General features: G+C 32.6%; 1 protein-coding gene across 1 annotated transcript in view; it reads left to right on the forward strand.

Annotated features, from left to right (window-relative positions):
* Positions 1-264: 264 nt before the first annotated feature.
* The window catches only part of LOC141404204 (uncharacterized), a 64291-nt gene continuing 43704 nt past the window's right edge, over positions 265-20851 (forward strand). The window contains exon 1 of the mRNA XM_073987569.1: positions 265-1010. Coding sequence (XP_073843670.1) covers positions 709-1010 — 302 coding nt within the window. The 5' untranslated portion in view covers positions 265-708. The remainder of the gene's footprint in view (positions 1011-20851) is intronic.

A 20851-nucleotide genomic window follows, 5' to 3' on the forward strand; every position in this document is an offset into this window, starting at 1 on the left:
ACCACAAAACAAATCCTCAATAACAACAAATTAACTCTTTAATGTTGGTTAATATCATCATCGTTTGAAAACACGAAAGCACTTCGTAAACAGTAAACAAACATAAATATTCAACACTCACTCGTCGCACATCACCACCCAACGAAGTGACATTGCTCTGCTTGGGGGAAACGAGGCAGTGAAGTTAACTGAAGCAGATCCCCCACAGTAAAGACTATTTTGCAAAGTTTGTGTTTGGTGGCTGCTCAGCGCTGCGGCTGCTGCAAATTATTAAAGTCTATGGTAGGCAACGCACTGGAATCGCACAGTTTTTCAAAAGTCTCGTAAACGATTGGATGGCAAGCAATTTTTCTCGCCTGACTTCTCAAACACGACGAAAACAACGCACACAACACCGCAAGTGAGAGTCGGCCGGTATTTTTTCGCAAAATTAAAAACAACCGATTAATTTGTGTTTTACAGACGTTACAGAAAATTCTTCAAATAACTTTCAAAACAAAACGACGAAAAAAATATGCGTTAAAATATTCGAAGAAATTGCACTTGTTCGGTGAAATGAAGTGAATAAAATTAAAATCAAACTAGTTTTTGTTTAAATATTTTTTGAAAATAGTAACAAGAAAAAATAAAACAAAAAAAAAGCAAAAATTAAATATTTTTTAATTTCGAATTTTGTTTGTGGATTCAAAAAAGCGAAACAAAACGAAAATGCTGCGAAAGTGTTTGTTAAATTCTCTCTGTTTGGTGGTGCTTTTACAACTTTGCAATTGCTTTAATCCTGCCGATAATCCCGTCGTTGAGCAGGATAATGCTACAACTGCAAAATATATAGAACCCACCGAATCTCAGAGTATTGTACCGCCATCACAGCTGCAATTGTATCAAAATAAGCGCCGCCTCTTTTGGAGTGCCGCGGTCATTGTTTTGGGTGTCATTGGCAATTTCTTGGCTTTGATTATTTTGGCGCGTAAAAAAGCCACCAAACATAGCAAGTACACGTTCATGTTGCGGTAAGTGATTGTTTTGAAAATGCAATGCGACAAATTAAAACGCCATATGTTTGGGAATTGTTTTAAAAATTAAGCTTCTTAAAGAATATTTAAGAGCAGCCGATATAAAAGTGGATTTTTAAAGAATATTTAAGAGAGGCCATGACAGACATAAAGATGGATTTTTAAAGAATATTTAGTAGGACCCATGACTGATATAAACGTGGATTTTTTAAAGAATATTTAAGAGGGGCCATGGCAGATATAAACGTGGATTTTTTAAAGAATATTTTAAAGGGGCCATGGTAGATATAAACGTGGATTTTTTAAAGAATATTTAAGAGGGGCCATGACAAATATAAACGTGGATTTTTTAAAGAATATTTAAGAGGGACCATGGCAAATATAAACGTGGATTTTTTAATGAATATTTAAGAGGGGCCATAGCAGATATAAACGTGGATTTTTTAAAGAATATTTTAAAGGGGCCATGGTAGATATAAACGTGGATTTTTTAAAGAATATTTAAGAGGGGCCATGGCAAATATAAACGTGGATTTTTTAAAGAATATTTAAGAGGGACCATGGCAAATATAAACGTGGATTTTTTAAAGAATATTTAAGAGGGGCCATGGCAAATATAAACGTGGATTTTTTAAAGAATATTTAAGAGGGGCCATGGCAAATATAAACGTGGATTTTTTAAAGAATATTTAAGAGGGGCCATGGCAAATATAAACGTGGATTTTTTAAAGAATATTTAATAGGACCCATGGCAAATATAAACGTGGATTTTTTAAAGAATATTTAATAGGACCCATGGCAAATATAAACGTGGATTTTTTAAAGAATATTTAATAGGACCCATGGCAAATATAAACGTGGATTTTTTAAAGAATATTTAATAGGACCCATGGCAAATATAAACGTGGATTTTTTGGCAAATATAAACGTGGATTTTTTAAAGAATATTTAAGAGGGGCCATGGCAAATATAAACGTGGATTTTTTAAAGAATATTTAAGAGGGGCCATGGCAAATATAAACGTGGATTTTTTAAAGAATATTTAATAGGACCCATGGCAAATATAAACGTGGATTTTTTAAAGAATATTTAATAGGACCCATGGCAAATATAAACGTGGATTTTTTGGCAAATATAAACGTGGATTTTTTAAAGAATATTTAAGAGGGGCCATGGCAAATATAAACGTGGATTTTTTAAAGAATATTTAAGAGGGGCCATGGCAAATATAAACGTGGATTTTTTAAAGAATATTTAAGAGGGGCCATGGCAAATATAAACGTGGATTTTTTAAAGAATATTTTAGAGGGGCCATGGCTAATATAAACGTTGATTTTTTAAAGAATATTTAATACGGGTCATGGCAGAAATAAATTTTTAGAGAATATTTAAGAGAGGCCATGCCAGATATTAATTTGATTTTTTAAATAATATTTAAGAGGGTCCATAGCAGATATAATTGTGAATTTTAGAAGGGGTCAAGGCGGATATGAACTTAGATTTTTTAAAGAATATTTAGGAGGGGCATGACAGATATTAATGTGGATTTTTTAGTGAATATTTAAGAGGTCAAATATTAATGTGGATTTTTAAAGAATATTTAGGAGGGGCCATGGCCATTTTTAAAGGGCCATGGGAGGATATTAACGTGGATTTTTATAAGAAATATTTTGATGGGCCTTTCAACTATGAACCTGAATTTTTTAAAGAATATTTTTAAGGGACCATGGGAGATCTTAACGTTGAGTTTATAAGAATATTTTCAAGGGGCCATGTGAAGTCTAAACTTAGATTTTTTAAAAAACATTTTTTAATGGATTTTTAGAGAGTATTTAAGAGAGGCCATGACAGATATTAATGTGAATTTTTTAAAGAATATTTAAGTGTGTCCATAGCAGATATAAATGTGGATTTTAGAAGGGGTCAAGGCGGATATAAACGTATATTTTTTAAAGAATATTTAGGAGGGACCATGACAGATATTAATGTGGATTTTTAAAGAATATGTAAGAGGGGCAATGGGAGGAAATAAACGTGAATTTTTTAAAGATATTTTTTTAAAGGGCCATGGGGGGATATTAACCTTGTTTTTTTAAAGAAATATTTTGAGGGGCCTTTCAAGCTGTAAACCTGGATTTTTTTAAAGAATATTTTTTTATGGGACCATGGGAGATCTAAATGTAGAGTTTATAAGAATATTTTCAAGGGGCCATGGGAGATATAAACCTGGATTTTTTAAAGAATATTTTTTAATGGGCCATGGGGTATAGACCTTGGGAGACACTGACGTGAACTTTTTTAGGAATATTTTTGATGCAACATGGGAGACATAAACGTAGATTTTAAAATAATGTTTTAGAGGGACCATGGGACACATAACTGTTGTCACCTTCCAAATTTTTGTTTGCGTCCATAGGACATTTAGATCAATTGTAAGTTCGTCTTATGGACTTACCTTAGTAAGTAATTAAAAACTGTCGCCAAGTGTAAACCTTTGGAATTAGGCAAAATTGTTATCTCAGGCGTGTTCCAAATAAAACGAAACTATTTTTTGGCACGCACATTTAAATATATCTATTCTCTCCTGCACTATTTGATTTTATGTTAAACAGTATCTTATCTTAAAATATATAAATTAACTATTTTTGGGAGAAAGAAAAAAAACTGTCAAAAACAACTGGGTCAAATGTTGAAGAAATGTTCTAGATAACTTTTATTCAATGTTTGTTAACACATTATACATACATATCGTTATGCGTGCGAAAGGCCAACTATCCCAATCATATCTTTAATTTTGCAGATACATATCATAAACGATATGAGGTCTGCACGATAACTATCTGTCCAGGCGCCGTTCGATTTTTTTTTTGGAAAGTTTTACGGTTTTTATCTTTAAGTTACTTAGAACAGTTTGACATACGACCATGTGTTATGTACAGTGAATTAAAAAAAAACACTTTGCAAAAAAATGGAAATTACTTCTGAACATTTCCATCCGATAATTTTCACAACTTTCTACGTGAGTAATCACGGCAAGATTGCATCGATCAAATTAAATATTTGTATGTCGACAAAGGACCATCCTATAGAACTATGAGAAACTGGTTTAATGAATACAATCGTGGACAACAATCGCCAAAAAAGGACGGTCGAATGCATAATATAAGATCGTCATGTTATATACCACGAGGTAGAGAGAGATCCTTGGGTATTTCTTCCACCAATTAACATATGATATTGCATGATTGATGGACGTAAAAAATGGGGTTTTCTCATAAGATTCCAGCAGAATCGCTCAAACAAAGGGTCTTGTCGATTGGTGCAAATAAATTGTGAATAAATACGATCGCGGTGCTTCAAACGACGTTTATAAGAACGTCACAGGTGACGAATCATGGATCTATGAGCATGAACCCGAAACAAAACACCAATCGACCATTGGGGTCTTCGAAGGTGAGCCAAATTCAACGGAAGTCGTTTAAGGAAGAAGCACTTCGAACCAAATGGTCGCCTGTTTCTTCCTCAAAACTGACCATGTGGCGGCTTGAGCAACGTAGGACGTTTAATTTTTTCGCCTGAAGTCTCCTGAGAAATTTGAAAAACGAACAAGAGAAGACGAATTATTATACACCATGACAATGCGAGTTTTCACATATCGATTCAAACCAGCGTCTTTTTGACTGGACAAAATGTTAAATTGATGGGTCATCAGTCGTACAGAACTGGATTGGAACCCAATGACTTCATTTGATTCCGCACATCAAGAAAAAATGGCGTGTTTAACGATTTTCACGATTTTTATGGTGCCCGTTGTAGAGAAGAGGGAAATAAATTGTATAGCCATACTATGTACAAGTGATAATTTGTGAAAAAAGGAATGGACCAATCTAATCCATCTTCGAACTTGATCTTCTAATAAAAGAGACGATGTTGACGGTGCTCCGACCCGTATATTGCACATTTTCAACCTTAAAATTTCCACTGAGCTAAAATACATTTTTGCATAATTTTATCCACCTACTTCAATCCGTTCAGAAGCTATTTTACTTCCATATGTGTATGTGTAGTGATCCTAAATATTGGGACATTTCGGGGCACATACATATCACAGGAACTAATGTTTTCCCTCAGCAAAAAATAGTATGTTTCAGTTTTAACCACAACGAGTACCCGCTATAAAAAATTTAAAAATTATCGATTAAAGCACAAAATATCAACTTTTGCCGAGGAAGTACCTGAAGAAGTGGAGCCATTCATTTTCTAGATCTTTAGGACCATTATGTTAGGAACGTGGACTTGGACCTTTGATGAAAATTGAGCGAACAATTTGAACTTTTGTGAGGGAAGTACCCGAAGGTGTTGATTCACCTTCTTAAAACTTTATGTAAGTTTTGAAGAAATTTTACGATGTACAAAGTTTCAAGAGTCATTTTTGTTGGTGCCGACAAAGAGACTTTAGGAAATCAGGAAATATGGACTTGCCCATGAAAAAAGCGTACTGTCATAGTACATAAACATCTGCAAAGACAAGCTGCCGCAAAAAAACTTAAAACCAATCCGAAAGGTGGCTTTAAACTCTTTAGCTAAATGTTTTAACATTTTTTATGGTAGGTACATATCGCATATGATACCTGCAAGATTATTTAGAGCTTTGGATCAACACTTTTACCTCGTAATAGAAACTTCAAGGACAAACTGCTGCAAAAAACGAGTCGAGAAATGACTACAATCAATGTTTGTTGGAGATACCCGAAGAAATGGGCCATAGTATTCATATTCGAACCTGACCTATGTCCGGAAGACCAAAACGTTTAAGCAAACACTATTTAATTTTTGTATGGAGGTGCCCGAAAAAGTGGATTAATGTGGTCTAGGTACGAACTTGATCATAGTTTGTAATATAATATTACGATGCGCAAAGTTTGAATCAACTCGTGTGATCCGTTCAAGAATTATCGGGGACGGGGCTATGTAAATCGGCACCAAATTGCCTCAAACGTATTTTCGTATTTCGTTCAAACATACATACTTGGGGACTAAAACCAGTATTTCATTAGCCTAAAGTCTGAGGGTATAACAATATTTTAAAAATTCACGTTTATTGTCCCTTGTAGATTCACCCAAAAGCCGTAAAAAACTGAATGTTCATTTTCCCCTTAATATACTTCTAACAACCATTAAGGATTTAAAAAAATCACATAAATTGCCTATTTAATATCCTTTCAAAATATTTAAAAAAATCACTTTTATTGTCCCTTTAAGGCCCTCCTAAAAATATTTAAAAATTCAGGTTTATTATCCTTGTAAGGTCCTCCTAAAAAATCTTTAAAAATTCGCGTTTAATGTCCCTTTAAAGCCCTCCTAAAAATCGATTCACGTTTCATGTCCCTTTTACGTCCACCTACAAAATCTTTTATAAATCCACGTTTATTGTCCCTTTTTAGATCCACCTAAAAATCTTTTAAAAATCCAGGTTGTTTGTCCCTTTTAGGTCCACCTACAAAATCTTTTAAAAATCCACGCTCAATGTCATTTTTAAGACCCTCTAAAAATCGTTTCAAAATCCACGTTTGTTGTCTCTTTTAGGTCCACCTAAAAATCTTTTCAAAATCCACGTTTTTTGTCTCTTTTAGGTCCACCTAAAAATCTACGTTTATTGTCCTCTTAAGGTCCTACTAAAAATCTTTTAAAAATCCACGTTTATTGTCCCTTTTAGGTTCTCCTAAAAATCTTTTAAAAATCTACGTTTATTGTCCTCTTAAGGTCCTACTAAAATCCGCGTTTATTGCCCTCTTTAGGACCACTTGAAAATCATTAAAAATCCTCGTTTATTGTCTTTCTTAGAGCCACCTGAACATTTTTAAAAAATCCAATTTTTGTCCTTTTTAAGACCCCATAAAATTTTTTAAAAATCCACGTTTATTGCTCCATTTCGGACCTCCTAAAATTGTTTTAACAATCCACGCTTAGTGGCCTATGCGGACCTCCTAAAAATCTTTAAAAAACTCAAGTTTGCTGACCTTTTTAAGACCCTCTAAAAATCGTTAAAAAATCAACTTTTATTACCCCTATTCACGATTACTGTCCCTTTTAGGTCCATCTAAAAACCTGTTAAAAATCCACGTTTATTGTCCACTTGAGGTCCACCCAAAAATCTTTAAAACATCCACGTTTATGATCCAATTAAGGTCTACCAAAAAACTTTGAAAATCCACGTTTATTGTCACATTAAGGTTCTACTAAAAATCTTCGTTTACTGTCCTCTTTAGGACCACCTGAAAATCTTTAAAAAATCCACTTTATTGTCCTTTTTAATACCCCTAAAAATATTTTACAAATCCGTTTTTATACCCTCAGCATATTGTAAAACATTTTTGAATATTACCATATACACTTTCATACGGGCAAAATGTGCCTCATCGAAATAATGGTTTTAGACCCCAAGTATGTTTCGACGAAATGTGTTTCAGACAATTTGGAGTCGATTGAGCAATGTCCGTCCGTCTGTCTGTCTGGCTGGCGGGAGCGCACGATAACTCTCGAACGGATCAACCGATTCGGTCCAAAATTTGGCTTTTGTAATATTTTGTCCAAACTTAGTTTAAGTTCGAAGATGGGTTATATCGGTCCACTCCTTCCGGTACCTCCCCCACAAAAGTTCGAAAATGTTCGGAAAACTTCTACGTACGATAACTCTTGAAGGGAGTAACCGATTTGGTCAATACTTTGCAAATCGTGTAATGTCTACCAGACTTAGATGTTGTTCCAATATGGACTCAATCGGTCGACTCCTTCTGGTACTTTCCACACAAAATTTCGGATAAGTTCAGTTTAGGACCTGCTCTCGAATTGCTTTGATTTTTTTTTTGCAACTTGTATTCACCACCCCCTACACGACGGTAAAAGTTTCATCAGGGGCAAGTCCATACTTCCTGAAAAAATAGACTGAACGTTGCAAAAACCCCCTATGACACCGTCTGAGGTGGTTGGAGCGCATGATAACTCTCGAACGGATCTGCCGATTCGGTCCAAAATTTTTTCCTTAGTAATATTTTGTCCAAACATAGTTTAAGTTCGAAGATAAGCCATATAGGTCCACTGCTTCAGGTACCTCCCTCACAAAATTTCAAAAATGTTCGGAAAAATTGTGAGCACGATAATTCTTGAAGGGAGTGACCGATGTAATCCATACTCTGCACATCCTAATATATCTACCAGATATAGATCAGGTTCGAATGTGGACTATATTTGTCTACTCCTTCTGGTACCTCCCACACAAAATTTCGGATAAGTTTACTTTAAGACCTGCTCTCGAATCACTTTGATTTTTGTTGAAGCGATTTGCATACGCTGCCTCCATTACGACGGTAAAAGTTTTTTTAGGCGCAAGTCCATATTTCTTGGGAAAACAGCCCGAAAGGTGTAAAAAACCCTATGTCACCATATGTGGCGGCCACGATAACTCTCGAACTGTTCAACCGATTTGGTCCAACATTTTATCCAAACTTAGTTTCATGGGGTAATACCGGTCCACAAATTCCGGAAATTCTTCCCAATATTTAAAAAAAATTCCTAAAATGCTAGGACGATATCACTTGAATGGGACAACCAATTAGGTCCAAACTTTTGTTCTCCTTATATTTTGTCAAAATTTAGTTTAACTCCTAAAATGGCCCATGTCGGTCCTCCCTAAGTGTACCTCCTCCACAAAAGTTCAACATTTGTGTCTTAGTGCAGTTGATTTCGAATACACAATTTTGTCGGCAAGTTCAAATGTTCAAAGAGGGCCAGGCCACAAAATTCTGAAGAGACCCTAAATACATTCGATCTGTCCGTAGATGAAAGTTTCACTTCACATTGGCTGAGGGTATATCTCTGTCGGCAAAGCCGACTGACACTTTTTTACTTGTTATTGTCCTTTTTAAGACCCTCTAACAATTTTTTTAAAAAACCACGTTTACTGCCCCTTTAAGGCCCTCCTAAATATCTTTCAAAATTCAGGTTCATTGCCCCTTTATGGCCCTTCTATAAATCTTAAAATAAATCTAGTTAATTGTCCCTTTAGGGCCCTTCTAAAAATATTTACAAAATCCACGTTTATGGTTCCATTAACATCCTCCTAATGACCGTTAAGAAATTATCTTAAAATCATATTAAAAATTTTTAAAAAAAATTACAAAAATCTTTAATAATTCATTGTCATTGTCCCTTTAAAATTCTCATAAAAAAATAGAGAAAACTTTATGTTTATTGTCCTTTTAAGATGTCCCTAAAACACCTACAAAAATCCCTGTTTATTGCCCTTTAAGAAACACACTTGTATTGACCCTTTTATAACCACTTACAAAAATTCCACGTCTATTAGTGGAGTTTATAAAAGTGTTACACATTTAAATGTTATATTATTTTATTCTTTGTTTGAAAAAGCTTTTCCAAATATTTGTAAATAAATAATTTTCCTGCCTTATTTTTTAGCAGAGCCATATTTTTTCCAACTCAAACTGCGTAATTTGCATATATTCAAAATATTTTCAAATGGTGAGAAAATTATTTATGGAACGCAAAAAGCATTAACCTTTTTTACCAACAAAAAACAATTTTCCACATTTTTAAAATTAATTTTGAGTTATTTTTTGATAAATGGCAAACCATTCTAAATCGTTATTTAAAAAATCCTAATTATAATTCATGTTTACTTAGGCCTGGACATGCGTTCATTCACTTGCTATCAGCGTGAATTATTCGCACAAACAGACCACAATAAAATAGACACAAAACAAGTTACATATTAGCCAAGTCTAAAGCATGTTCTGTCCGTCGTCCGTCTGTCCCGCATTATTTTGGCTAGTTAAAATTGTTGGCAGTTTTTTAGTTATGATAAAAAAGCCCCATGTAAAGTTTAACGAACGCCGTTCTAGCCGTCAATAGAGTTCAAGGCGATTTTTGTTATTGAATTGTAAGGCAAAATCGGAAAGAGTTTATTGACTCTATTGCAATGTTGCTTTTTTGTAAATAACAGCTGTAAATGACGATGTGATGTTACATTTTTAATCGGTTCTAAACTAAAGTACCATAACAACTTTAACTTTGACAGTTTGTTTAAGTATAGATTTGGAATTTTGAAATAAAATTTTAGTCGTTTTTTATCCTTTATTTTGAAAACACTAAAACCGGTTACCACATTCAAACATTTGATCTCAAATCTTTGTGTTATTTGTATTATTTTTGAAAGTTTCTTCTGTTGATATTAAATTAACTTAAATCAAGTTTTGTATTTGTACTTGCCGCTTATTGCTGCAACAGATCATGTTCATTTAGCTTCTTACGTATTATCACACCAGTTTCTATTTATTTGAGTAATGTGCCTTAGGGTGGTCGAAACATAATTTTTAACAATTCAGGTATATTATCCTATTTAGACCCCTAAAAATGCGCGCTTATTGTCCCATTATAGATCTCCTAAAAATCTTTTAAAAATCCCCGTTTATTGTCCCTTTCAAGACCCCCTTAAAATCTTTAAAAAATACACATTTGCGGTCCTACTTAAGTCCCCCTAAAATCTTTAAAAAATTAACTCCTAAAATCTTTTAAAAATCCACATTTATTGTCATTTTTAAGACCACCTAAAAATCTTCAAAACTCCACGTTTTAAGACCTCCTAAAATTCTTTTAAAAATCTTCCATTACAAACCTCTTAAAAATCTCTTAAAAATCCTCCATTACAGACCTCTTAAAAATCTTTTAAAAATCCACGTTTATTGTCTTTCTAAAGAGCCCTAAAAAGCTTTTAAAAATCCACGTTTATTGTCTTTCTAAAGACCCCTAAAAAGCTTTTAAAAACCCACGTTTATTGTCTTTTTTAAGTCACCCTAAAATTTTTAACAACTCCAGATTTTTTACCCTCTTTAAGCCCCCTTAACAATCTTTTAAAAATCGACGCTTATTGTCCCATTATAGACCCACAATTTTTTTTAAATACACGCTTATTGTCCTTTTAAAGACCCCTTTGAAATCTTTAAAATATACACGTTTGTTGTCCTATTTAAGTCCTCCTAAAAATCTTTTAAAAATCCACACTTATTGTCCTGTTAAAGACCCCCTTGAAGCCTTTAAAAAATACACGTTTGCTGTCCTATTTCTTCTTCTTTATTTGCAAATCCGTATTCGGATATTAGCGATCATACAATGTTAATTATTACAGAGTTATTTAATTACATATTATAAAGTTAAAACATTTCATTCAATTATAGCTAGTTCTCTGTTTCTTGCGGCGCTTAAAAGGCTTATTTCATCTTGGTGTCCTGTCCATTCCTGAATGTTTTTCATCCATGTTATTTCTCGTCTTCCTCTTGGTCTGCGACCTTCAATTTTGGTTCTTATAATATTTCGCATAATGTGTCCCAAATAAGCAGTTTTTCTCGTTTTTATAGTTCTGATAATTTGATTTTCGGTATTAATTCGCCTCAGTACTTCATTATTTGAGATGTGATTTGTCCAGGATATCTTTAAGATCCGTCGGTATATCCAAATCTCAAACGAGTGCAGTCTTCTCTCGCCTGCTGCTTTTAGTGTCCATGTTTCTGCCGAGTATAATAGTACTGACCATATGTAGCATTTTACAAATCGTTTTTTGTTTCCAGAGTTATGTCATGGCTCGTTAATATTTTTCTAAATTTATGAAAAGAGTTTCTTGCCATTTCAATTCGACATTTTATTTCTTTTGATGGATCCCAGTTTTCATTAATTTGAAGTCCGAGATATTTGAATGTTGAGACTCTTTCTATTTGAGTACCATTGATGCTTAAAGGAGTGTTGGATTCGATGCCCCTTCTACTTATAATCATGAACTTTGTCTTTTTTATATTAATTTTTAAGGCATATGACGTACTGGCATGTTCAAGAGCATCTATTAGTTTTTGTAGTCCTGCGAGGCTGCTTGCAATTAGGGTGGTGTCGTCGGCATAACGTATATTGTTTATAATTGTGTTGTTTATTCTTATTCCGATGTTTTTCGCATATATTGAATCCTCAAATATTTTTGGGAGTATAAATTAAACAGAAGGGGGAAGTACGCAACCCTGCCTTACACCTTTCGAGATTGGAACATTTCCTGTAAGTTCACCATCTACTTGAATGTTTGCTGTCTGTTGCCAGTATAGGTTTTTGATGCATTTTATATCGCTATCCTCTAACACAATTGAAATCAAAATTTCCATCAATTTGTCATGGTTGACCGTATCGAATGCCTTCTCGTAGTCGACAAAACATATATATACATCCTTTTGTACATCGCGGCAATTTTGTATAAGTACATTCAAGCTAAGTAGGGCCTCTCGAGTTCCCATGCCTTCCTTGAAGCCAAATTGCGATTTTCCCATGTGTGCTTCGCATATTGGGTATATGCGCCTATGTATTATCTTTAAGAATATTTTAAGGGCATGACTCATAAGAGTTATTAATCTATAATATCCGCACGTCTTCGCATTATTTTTCTTGGGAATCATAATAAAATAAAAAATAAAAGTATTGTCCTGTTTCATAAATTTGGTTGAATAATTTCAACAATAGTTGTTTATTTCTTCCATCTAGTAATTTAAATAATTCAGATGGGACTTCATCCGGCCCGGTAGCTTTGTTGTTTTTCATTGAATTTATGGCCACATCTAATTCGCTTCCTGTAATGCGTCTTCCTCTAAAATTGGTTCCTCTATCTGTGTTATGCATTTCTGTTCTTGTGGTATCTGTGAAAAGACTTCTAATATATTTTTCCCAGTGTTTCTTCTTCTCTGAAGTTTCGTATATGGCTGTATTATTCTCGTCGAAAATAAATGCAGATGATCTTTTTGAATATATTCCAGATGCCTCTTTTAACTTTTTGTGGAGATTGAAGTCGTCATGTAGGATTTGGAGTCTTTCAATTTCCTGGCACTGTTTATTTAATTGCTCATTTTTTGCCGCCCGAATTGCAACTTTTATTTCTTGGTTAATTTCCCAATATTTTTCATAATTTGAGTTCTTATATTGCCTCCTTTCTATGCGGAGTGCGCGTATCTCGTCCGTCATCCATGTGTCTTCTCTTTTAGCTGTTGTGGTTCCAAGGATATTGTTGGTTATGATATTCACGGAGTTTTTTACATTGTTCCATAGATTTTCGACATCTTCTCCATCAATATTGCATAGTTCTGCATTAAGGTGATCTTTCATGGATTGTTTAGTGGAGGGATCATTTAATTTTTGAATATTAATTCTTCGCTTTGGCGTTTTCTTTCGGATGGTAGTTAGCTTTATCTGTAGTTTGCACAACAGAAGATTATGGTCCGAGGGAACATCTGCTCCTGGGTACGTAGAGCATTTATTTATGCAGGAGGAATATCGCTTATTTATTAAAATGTAGTCGATTTGGTTTCTAACAATATTTCTGTTATTGTCTTTCTTAAAACGGTGTTCTTGACAAAATTGTATCAGTCGTTCTCCTCTTTCATTCCGATGTCCTAGGCCAAATTTTCCTGTGATTCCTGTTGTTTCTTCATGCCCAACTTTAGCATTAAAATCTCCTTGGATTATGGTAATGTCGTGTGGTTTTGTCATCTTTAATAAATTTTCAACGTCGCAATAAAACTGTTCCAATTCGTCGTTATCGCTATCGCATGTTGGCGCATATACTTGAATTATGTTCATGTTTATAGGTTTTGCTGATATTTTTACCATCATCGCCCTATCAGAAATTGGAACATATCCAGCAACACAGGCCGCTATGTTGCTTTTTACTATTATAGCGACACCCTTTCTGTGAATTCCTTCTCTGTTTCCGGAAGGGTAAATTTTTGCGTTCTGGGAAACAAATTCCGCATCCTCCGTCCACCACGTTTCACTGATACCCAGGATGTCAATTTGTAGTCTTTCCATTTCGCTTATGGTGTTGTCTAGTTTCCCAAGCTCATAAAGGCTTCTCACATTCCAGGTTCCTATCTTAAGTTTGGTTTTGGTTTTACCTCCGGGGATTCTTAGCACCCTCTGATTGCCGGAGACTGAGGGCCGTAGGTTATTTTGTGTGGTCATTGTAATTGTATGATTTTCTAGGACTTATATACTTCAGTGGTTTGCCGGGGCCTTCTGAAGGGTTTAGAGTATTCCGTCTCCATATTCAGCCGCTCCTCCTGGAGTTCAGACGCTGTTTGCTGCCGCCAATCCTTTGGTCAGATGCAGCCGTTTTCCATTTTTTCTTTTGGTTCGCCCCGCATATTTTATTTCTGCGGTACCCGCCATATCTGATGAGCATTCCCCTATCCACCACCTGGGGAAGCGTCCGATGGGAGAGGAAAAAAGGGAAAAATAACTACTATTTAAGTCCACCTAAAGATCTTTTAAAAATCCACGTTTATTGTCCTTTTAAAGACCCCCTTGAAACCTTAAAAAACACGTCCTATTTAAGTCCACCTAAATTTTTTTTTATCCAAAAATCCACGTTTATTATCCCTTTAATGTCCACCTAAAAATCTTATCTTAATCTAATCTCAATCCTCGTTCAAAATCTTTTAAAAATCCAAGTTTATTGCCCTATTTAAGTCCACCTAAAACCCTTTAAAAATCCACGTTTATTGCCCTATTTAAGTCCACCTAAAAATCTGTTAAAAATTCACGTTTATTTCCCTATTTAAGTCCACTTAATAATCTGTTAAAAATCCACGTTTATTGTCCCTTTTAAGTCCACCACGTTTATTGTTCCTTTTAAGTCCACCTAAAAATCTTTTAAAAATCCACGTTTATTGTCCCATTTAGGCCCACCTACAAATTTTTTAAAAATTCAAGTTTATTGTCGTCTTAGGTCCATCTAAAAATCTTTTAAAAATCCACGTTTATTGTCCTTTTTAATTCAACCTAAAAATCTTTTAAAAATTCACGTTTATTGTCCCTTTTAGGTGGACCCAAGAATCTTTTAAAAAAATCCACGTTTATTTTTAGATTGACCCAAAAATCTTTTAAAAATCCCCGTTTATTGTCACTTTTATGTCCACCTAAAAATCTTTTAAAAATCCACGTTTATTGTCCCTTTAAGTTCGACCTAAAATCTTTATAAAAATCTACGTTTTCTGTCCTTATTAAGGCCGCTAAAAACCTTTTAAAAATCGACGTTTATTGTCCCTTTTAAGTCCACTTAAAATCTTTTAAAATCCAAGTTTATTGTCCCTTTTAAGTCCACCTAACAATCCTTTAAAAATCCGCGTTTATTGTCCCTTTTAAGTCCTTCTAACAATCCTTAAAAAATCCGCGTTTATTGTCCCTTTTAGGTCCATCTAAAAATCTTTTAAAAATCCACGTTTATTGTGCCTTTTAGGTCGACCTAAAACCTTTAAAAATCCACGTGTATTGTCCTTTTTAAGGTTCCTAAAATCCTTTAAAAATCCACTTTTATTGTCCCGTTTAGGTCCACCTTTAAATCTTTGAAAATTCATGTTTATTGTCCCATTTAAGACCCCCTGAAAATCTTTAAAAAATTTACGTTTTTTGTCCTATTTAAGTCCACCTAAAATCATTAAAAATCCAAGTTTATTGTCTCATATAAGACCTCTTCTTTTAAAAAATCCACGTTCGTTGTCATCCTTAGGATTTCCTAAAAATCTCTTTAAATACCACATTTATTTTCCTCTTTAGGATCATCTAAATCGTCCTAAAAATCTTTGAAAAACGTGCGTTTATTGTGGCTTTTAGTGGCTCTTAAAAATCTTTAAAATAATCCACGTTTATTGCTACTTTTAGTAGGTCCTAATAATGTTTTAAAAGAATCCACCCATGGTCCCACCCTATTATATCCAACATTCATCTTAAATAGTAATATTAAAAATAATAATAAATTGGTTTAGTTCTGTCTGTTTACATTTAAATTCATTCACTTTAAAACAAATCTCCATTCGCTCTTAATTAATAATGACTGTCCACACGGTGTGGTTGACAGGCGCATTAATATCGAAACTTTATGGGTCCTAAGAGACCCATTTAAATTGCCTAACATAAGAAATGTGATGGACCACAAAGCATTACACAAAATTTAATGCAATTCAATTAATTTTATGGCCGAGAATCTAAATGCCACAAATAATTTACAGTTCATCATTTTATGACTCTCCTTTAAAGTCAATAAAAATATAGTTTTTCACACTTGCTAAGTGATAATGGAAATGCCAAATTTCTTGGGAAATTTCTATATATTTTCCCCTCCTTTATTTATTTTTTTATTATTATTTTGTTTACTTTTTGTAAAAAACAGAACAACTTGCTGTCAGATTTGTTGACGAACAAAAAAACAAACATTTGTTTAACGGAATACTTAAATCGTGTTGCAAAAAATATGAATGGATATTCAAATCATGTGTAAACTATTTTTTGTTTGCAAAAACTCATTGTTAAACAATTAAGGAATTAACAATAACAAATCAAAATATAACTTAATATTCTCTTTACCATAAGTAGCGATTATTGCGTACTTTTTTTATTGAAATATTTTTTGGCTAAACATTTGTTGTGGTGCTCTGGTGAGGCGTGTGCGATGGGTTACGGCTGCTGCTGCTCATGGTAGTCAATCATGTTGATGATGAGGTGTTATTTGTTTGTTATGAATTAATTTTGTGCAAAAATATTTGGCTCAATGATTTAGGCAACGAATAATAAATCAATTTAAATTTACTATTTGGGAACTAGGAAATGATTGAAATCTATAAATAAATATTTATATATTAAAGAAATTGGAACAAAACAATTGCTTAAACAAACACAAATAAATGCTTAAAATATTTAAAATAAATAATATAAAAATATATGTGGCTTTTTTACAATTTCTTTTTTAAATCTCTTAAAGCTACAATAAAGATTTGTTAAAGATCGGTAGCAGGTCCTAAATAGGACAAAAACGTGGATTTTTTAAAGTATTTTAGGAAGATTTAAAAGCCACAATAAACTTGGACTTTAAAGGATTTTTAGGAGGTCCTAAATAGCACAATAAACGTGGATATTTTAAAGATTTTTAGGAGGTACTAAATAGGACAATAATCTTGGATTTTTTAAAGATGTTTAGGATATCCTAAATAGGTCAATAAAAGTGTATTTTTTAAGAATTTGTAGGAGGTCCTAAATAGCACAATAAATGTGGATTTTTTAAAGATGTTTAGGAGGTCCTAAATAGGACAATAATCGTGGATTTTTTAAAGATTTTTAGGAGGTCGTAAATAGGACAACAAACGTGGATTTATTAAAGATTTTTAGGAAGCCCTAAATAGGACAATATGTGGATTTTTTAAAGAAATTTAGATCCTAAATAGGACAATAAAAGTGGATTTTTTAAGAATTTGTAGGAGATCCTAAATAGCACGTGGATTTTTTAAGCATTCTTAGAAGGTCGTAAATAGGACAATAAACGTGGATTTTTAAAGATTTTTGGAAGTCCTAAATAGGACAATAAACGTGGACTTTTTTAGGATTTTTAGGAGTTCCTAAATAAGACAATAAACGTGGATTTTTTTTAAGATTTTTAAGAGTTCCTAAATAGGACAATAAACGTGGAGTTTTTAAAGATTTTTAGGAGGTCCCAAATAGGACAATAAACCTGGATTTTTTAAAGATTTTAGGAAGTCCTAAATAGCACAATAAATTTGGATTTTTAAAGATTTTTAGGAGGTCCTAAATAGGACAATAAACGTGGATTTTTTAAAGATTTTTGGGAGGTCCTAAAAAGGACAATAAACGCGGATTTTTAAACATTCTTAGGAGGTTCTGAATAGCACAATAAACGTGGATTTTTTAAAGATTTTTAGGACAATAAACGTGGATTTTTTAAAGATTTTTAGGACAATAAACGTGGATTTTTTAAAGATTTTTAGGACAATAAACGTGGATTTTTTAAAGATTTTTAGGACAATAAACGTGGATTTTTTAAAGATTTTTAGGACAATAAACGTGGATTTTTTAAAGATTTTTAGGACAATAAACGTGGATTTTTTAAAGATTTTTAGGACAATAAACGTGGATTTTTTAAAGATTTTTAGGACAATAAACGTGGATTTTTCAAAGATTTTTAGGACAATAAACGTGGATTTTTTAAAGATTTTAGGACAATAAACGTGGATTTTTTAAAGATTTCTATGACAATAAACGTAGATTTTTTAAAGATTTTTAGGACAATAAACGTGGATTTTTTAAAGATTTTTAGGACAATAAACGTGGATTTTTTAAAGATTTTTAGGACAATAAACGTGGATTTTTTAAAGATTTTTAGGACAATAAACGTGGATTTTTTAAAGATTTTTAGGACAATAAACGTGGATTTTTTAAAGATTTTTAGGACAATAAACGTGGATTTTTTAAAGATTTTTAGGACAATAAACGTGGATTTTTTAAAGATTTTTAGGACAATAAACGTGGATTTTTCAAAGATTTTTAGGACAATAAACGTGGATTTTTTAAAGATTTTTAGGACAATAAACGTGGATTTTTTAAAGATTTTTAGGACTATAAACGTGGATTTTTTAAAGATTTTTAGGACAATAAACGTGGATTTTTTAAAGATTTTTAGGACAATAAACGTGGATTTTTTAAAGATTTTTAAGACAATAAACGTGGATTTTTTAAAGATTTTTAGGACAATAAACGTGGATTTTTTAAAGATTTTTAGGACAATAAACGTGGATTTTTTAAAGATTTTTAAGACAATAAACGTGGATTTTTTAAAGATTTTTAAGACAATAAACGTGGATTTTTTAAAGATTTTTAGGACAATAAACGTGGATTTTTTAAAGATTTTTAGGACAATAAACGTGGATTTTTTAAAGATTTTTAGGACAATAAACGTGGATTTTTTAAAGATTTTTAGGACAATAAACGTGGATTTTTTAAAGATTTTTAGGACAATAAACGTGGATTTTTTAAAGATTTTTAGGACAATAAACGTGGATTTTTTAAAGATTTTTAGGACAATAAACGTGGATTTTTTAAAGATTTTTAGGACAATAAACGTGGATTTTTTAAAGATTTTTAGGACAATAAACGTGGATTTTTTAAAGATTTTTAGGACAATAAACGTGGATTTTTTAAAGATTTTTAGGACAATAAACGTGGATTTTTTAAAGATTTTTAGGACAATAAACGTGGATTTTTTAAAGATTTTTAGGACAATAAACGTGGATTTTTTAAAGACTTTTAGGACAATAAACGTGGATTTTTTAAAGATTTTTAGGACAATAAACGTGGATTTTTTAAAGATTTTTAGGACAATAAACGTGGATTTTTTAAAGATGCTTATGAGGTCCTAAATAGGACAATAAGCGTGGATTTTTGAAGGTTTTTAGAAGGTCCTAAATAGGACAATAAACGTGGATTTTTTTAAAGATGCTTATGAGGTCCTAAATAGGACAATAAACGTGGCTTTTTTAAAGGTTTTTAGAAGGTCCTAAATAGGACAATAAACGAGGATTTTTTAAAGATTTTTAGGAGGTCCTAAATGGGACAATAATCGTGGATTTTTTAAAGATTTTTAAGAGGTCCTAACTAGGACAATAAACGTGGATTTTTTAAGGATTTTTAGGAGGTCCTAAATGGGACATTAAAATTGGATTTTTTAAAGATTTTTAGGAGGCCCTAAATGGGACAAGAAACGTGGATTTTTTAAAGATTTTTAGGAGGTCCTTAATGGGACAATAAAAGTGGATTTCTTCAAATATTTTTAGGAGGTCCTAAATGGGACAATAAACGTGAATTTTTTAAAGGTTTTTAGAAGGTCCTAAATAGGACAATAAACGTGGAGTTTTTAAAGACTTTTAGGAGGTCCTAAATAGGACAATAAACGTGAATTTTTTAAAGATTTTAGGAGGTCCTAAATGGGACAATTAAAGTGGATTGTTTTTAAAGATTTTTAGGAGGTCCTAAATAGGACAATAAACGTGGATTTTTTTAAAGATTTTTAGGAGGTCCTAAATAGAACAATAAACGTGGATTTTTTAAAGATTTTTAGGAGGTCCTAAATAGGACAATAAACGTGGATTTTTTTAAAGATTTTTAGGAGGTCCTAAATAGAACAATAAACGTGGATTTTTTAAAGATTTTTAGGAGGTCCTAAATAGGACAATAAACGTGGAGTTTTTAAAGATTTTTAGGAGGTCCTAAATAGGACAATAAACGTGGATTTTTTTAAAGATTTTTAGGAGGTCCTAAATAGAACAATAAACGTGGATTTTTTAAAGATTTTTAGGAGGTCCTAAATAGGACAATTTACGTGGATTTTTTAAAGATTTTTAGGAGGTCCTAAATAGGACAATAAACGTGGAGTTTTTAAAGATTTTTAGGAGGTCCTAAATAGGACAATAAACGTGGAGTTTTTTAAAGATTTTTAGGAGGTCCTAAATAGAACAATAAACGTGGATTTTTTAAAGATTTTTAGGAGGTCCTAAATAGGACAATTTACGTGGATTTTTTAAAGATTTTTAGGAGGTCCTAAATAGGACAATAAACGTGGAGTTTTTAAAGATTTTTAGGAGGTCCTAAATAGGACAATAAACGTGGATTTTTTTAAAGATTTTTAGGAGGTCCTAAATAGGACAATAAACGTGGAGTTTTTAAAGATTTTTAGGAGGTCCTAAATAGGACAATAAACGTGGATTTTTTTAAAGATTTTTAGGAGGTCCTAAATAGAACAATAAACGTGGATTTTTTAAAGATTTTTAGGAGGTCCTAAATAGGACAATTTACGTGGATTTTTTAAAGATTTTTAGGAGGTCCTAAATAGGACAATAAACGTGGAGTTTTTAAAGATTTTTAGGAGGTCCTAAATAGGACAATAAACGTGGATTTTTTTA

The sequence above is a fragment of the Musca autumnalis genome, unplaced genomic scaffold (genome assembly GCF_047663935.1).
Source record: "Musca autumnalis isolate F117 unplaced genomic scaffold, ASM4766393v1 scaffold_4, whole genome shotgun sequence".
NCBI classification, from domain to species: Eukaryota; Metazoa; Arthropoda; class Insecta; order Diptera; family Muscidae; genus Musca; species Musca autumnalis.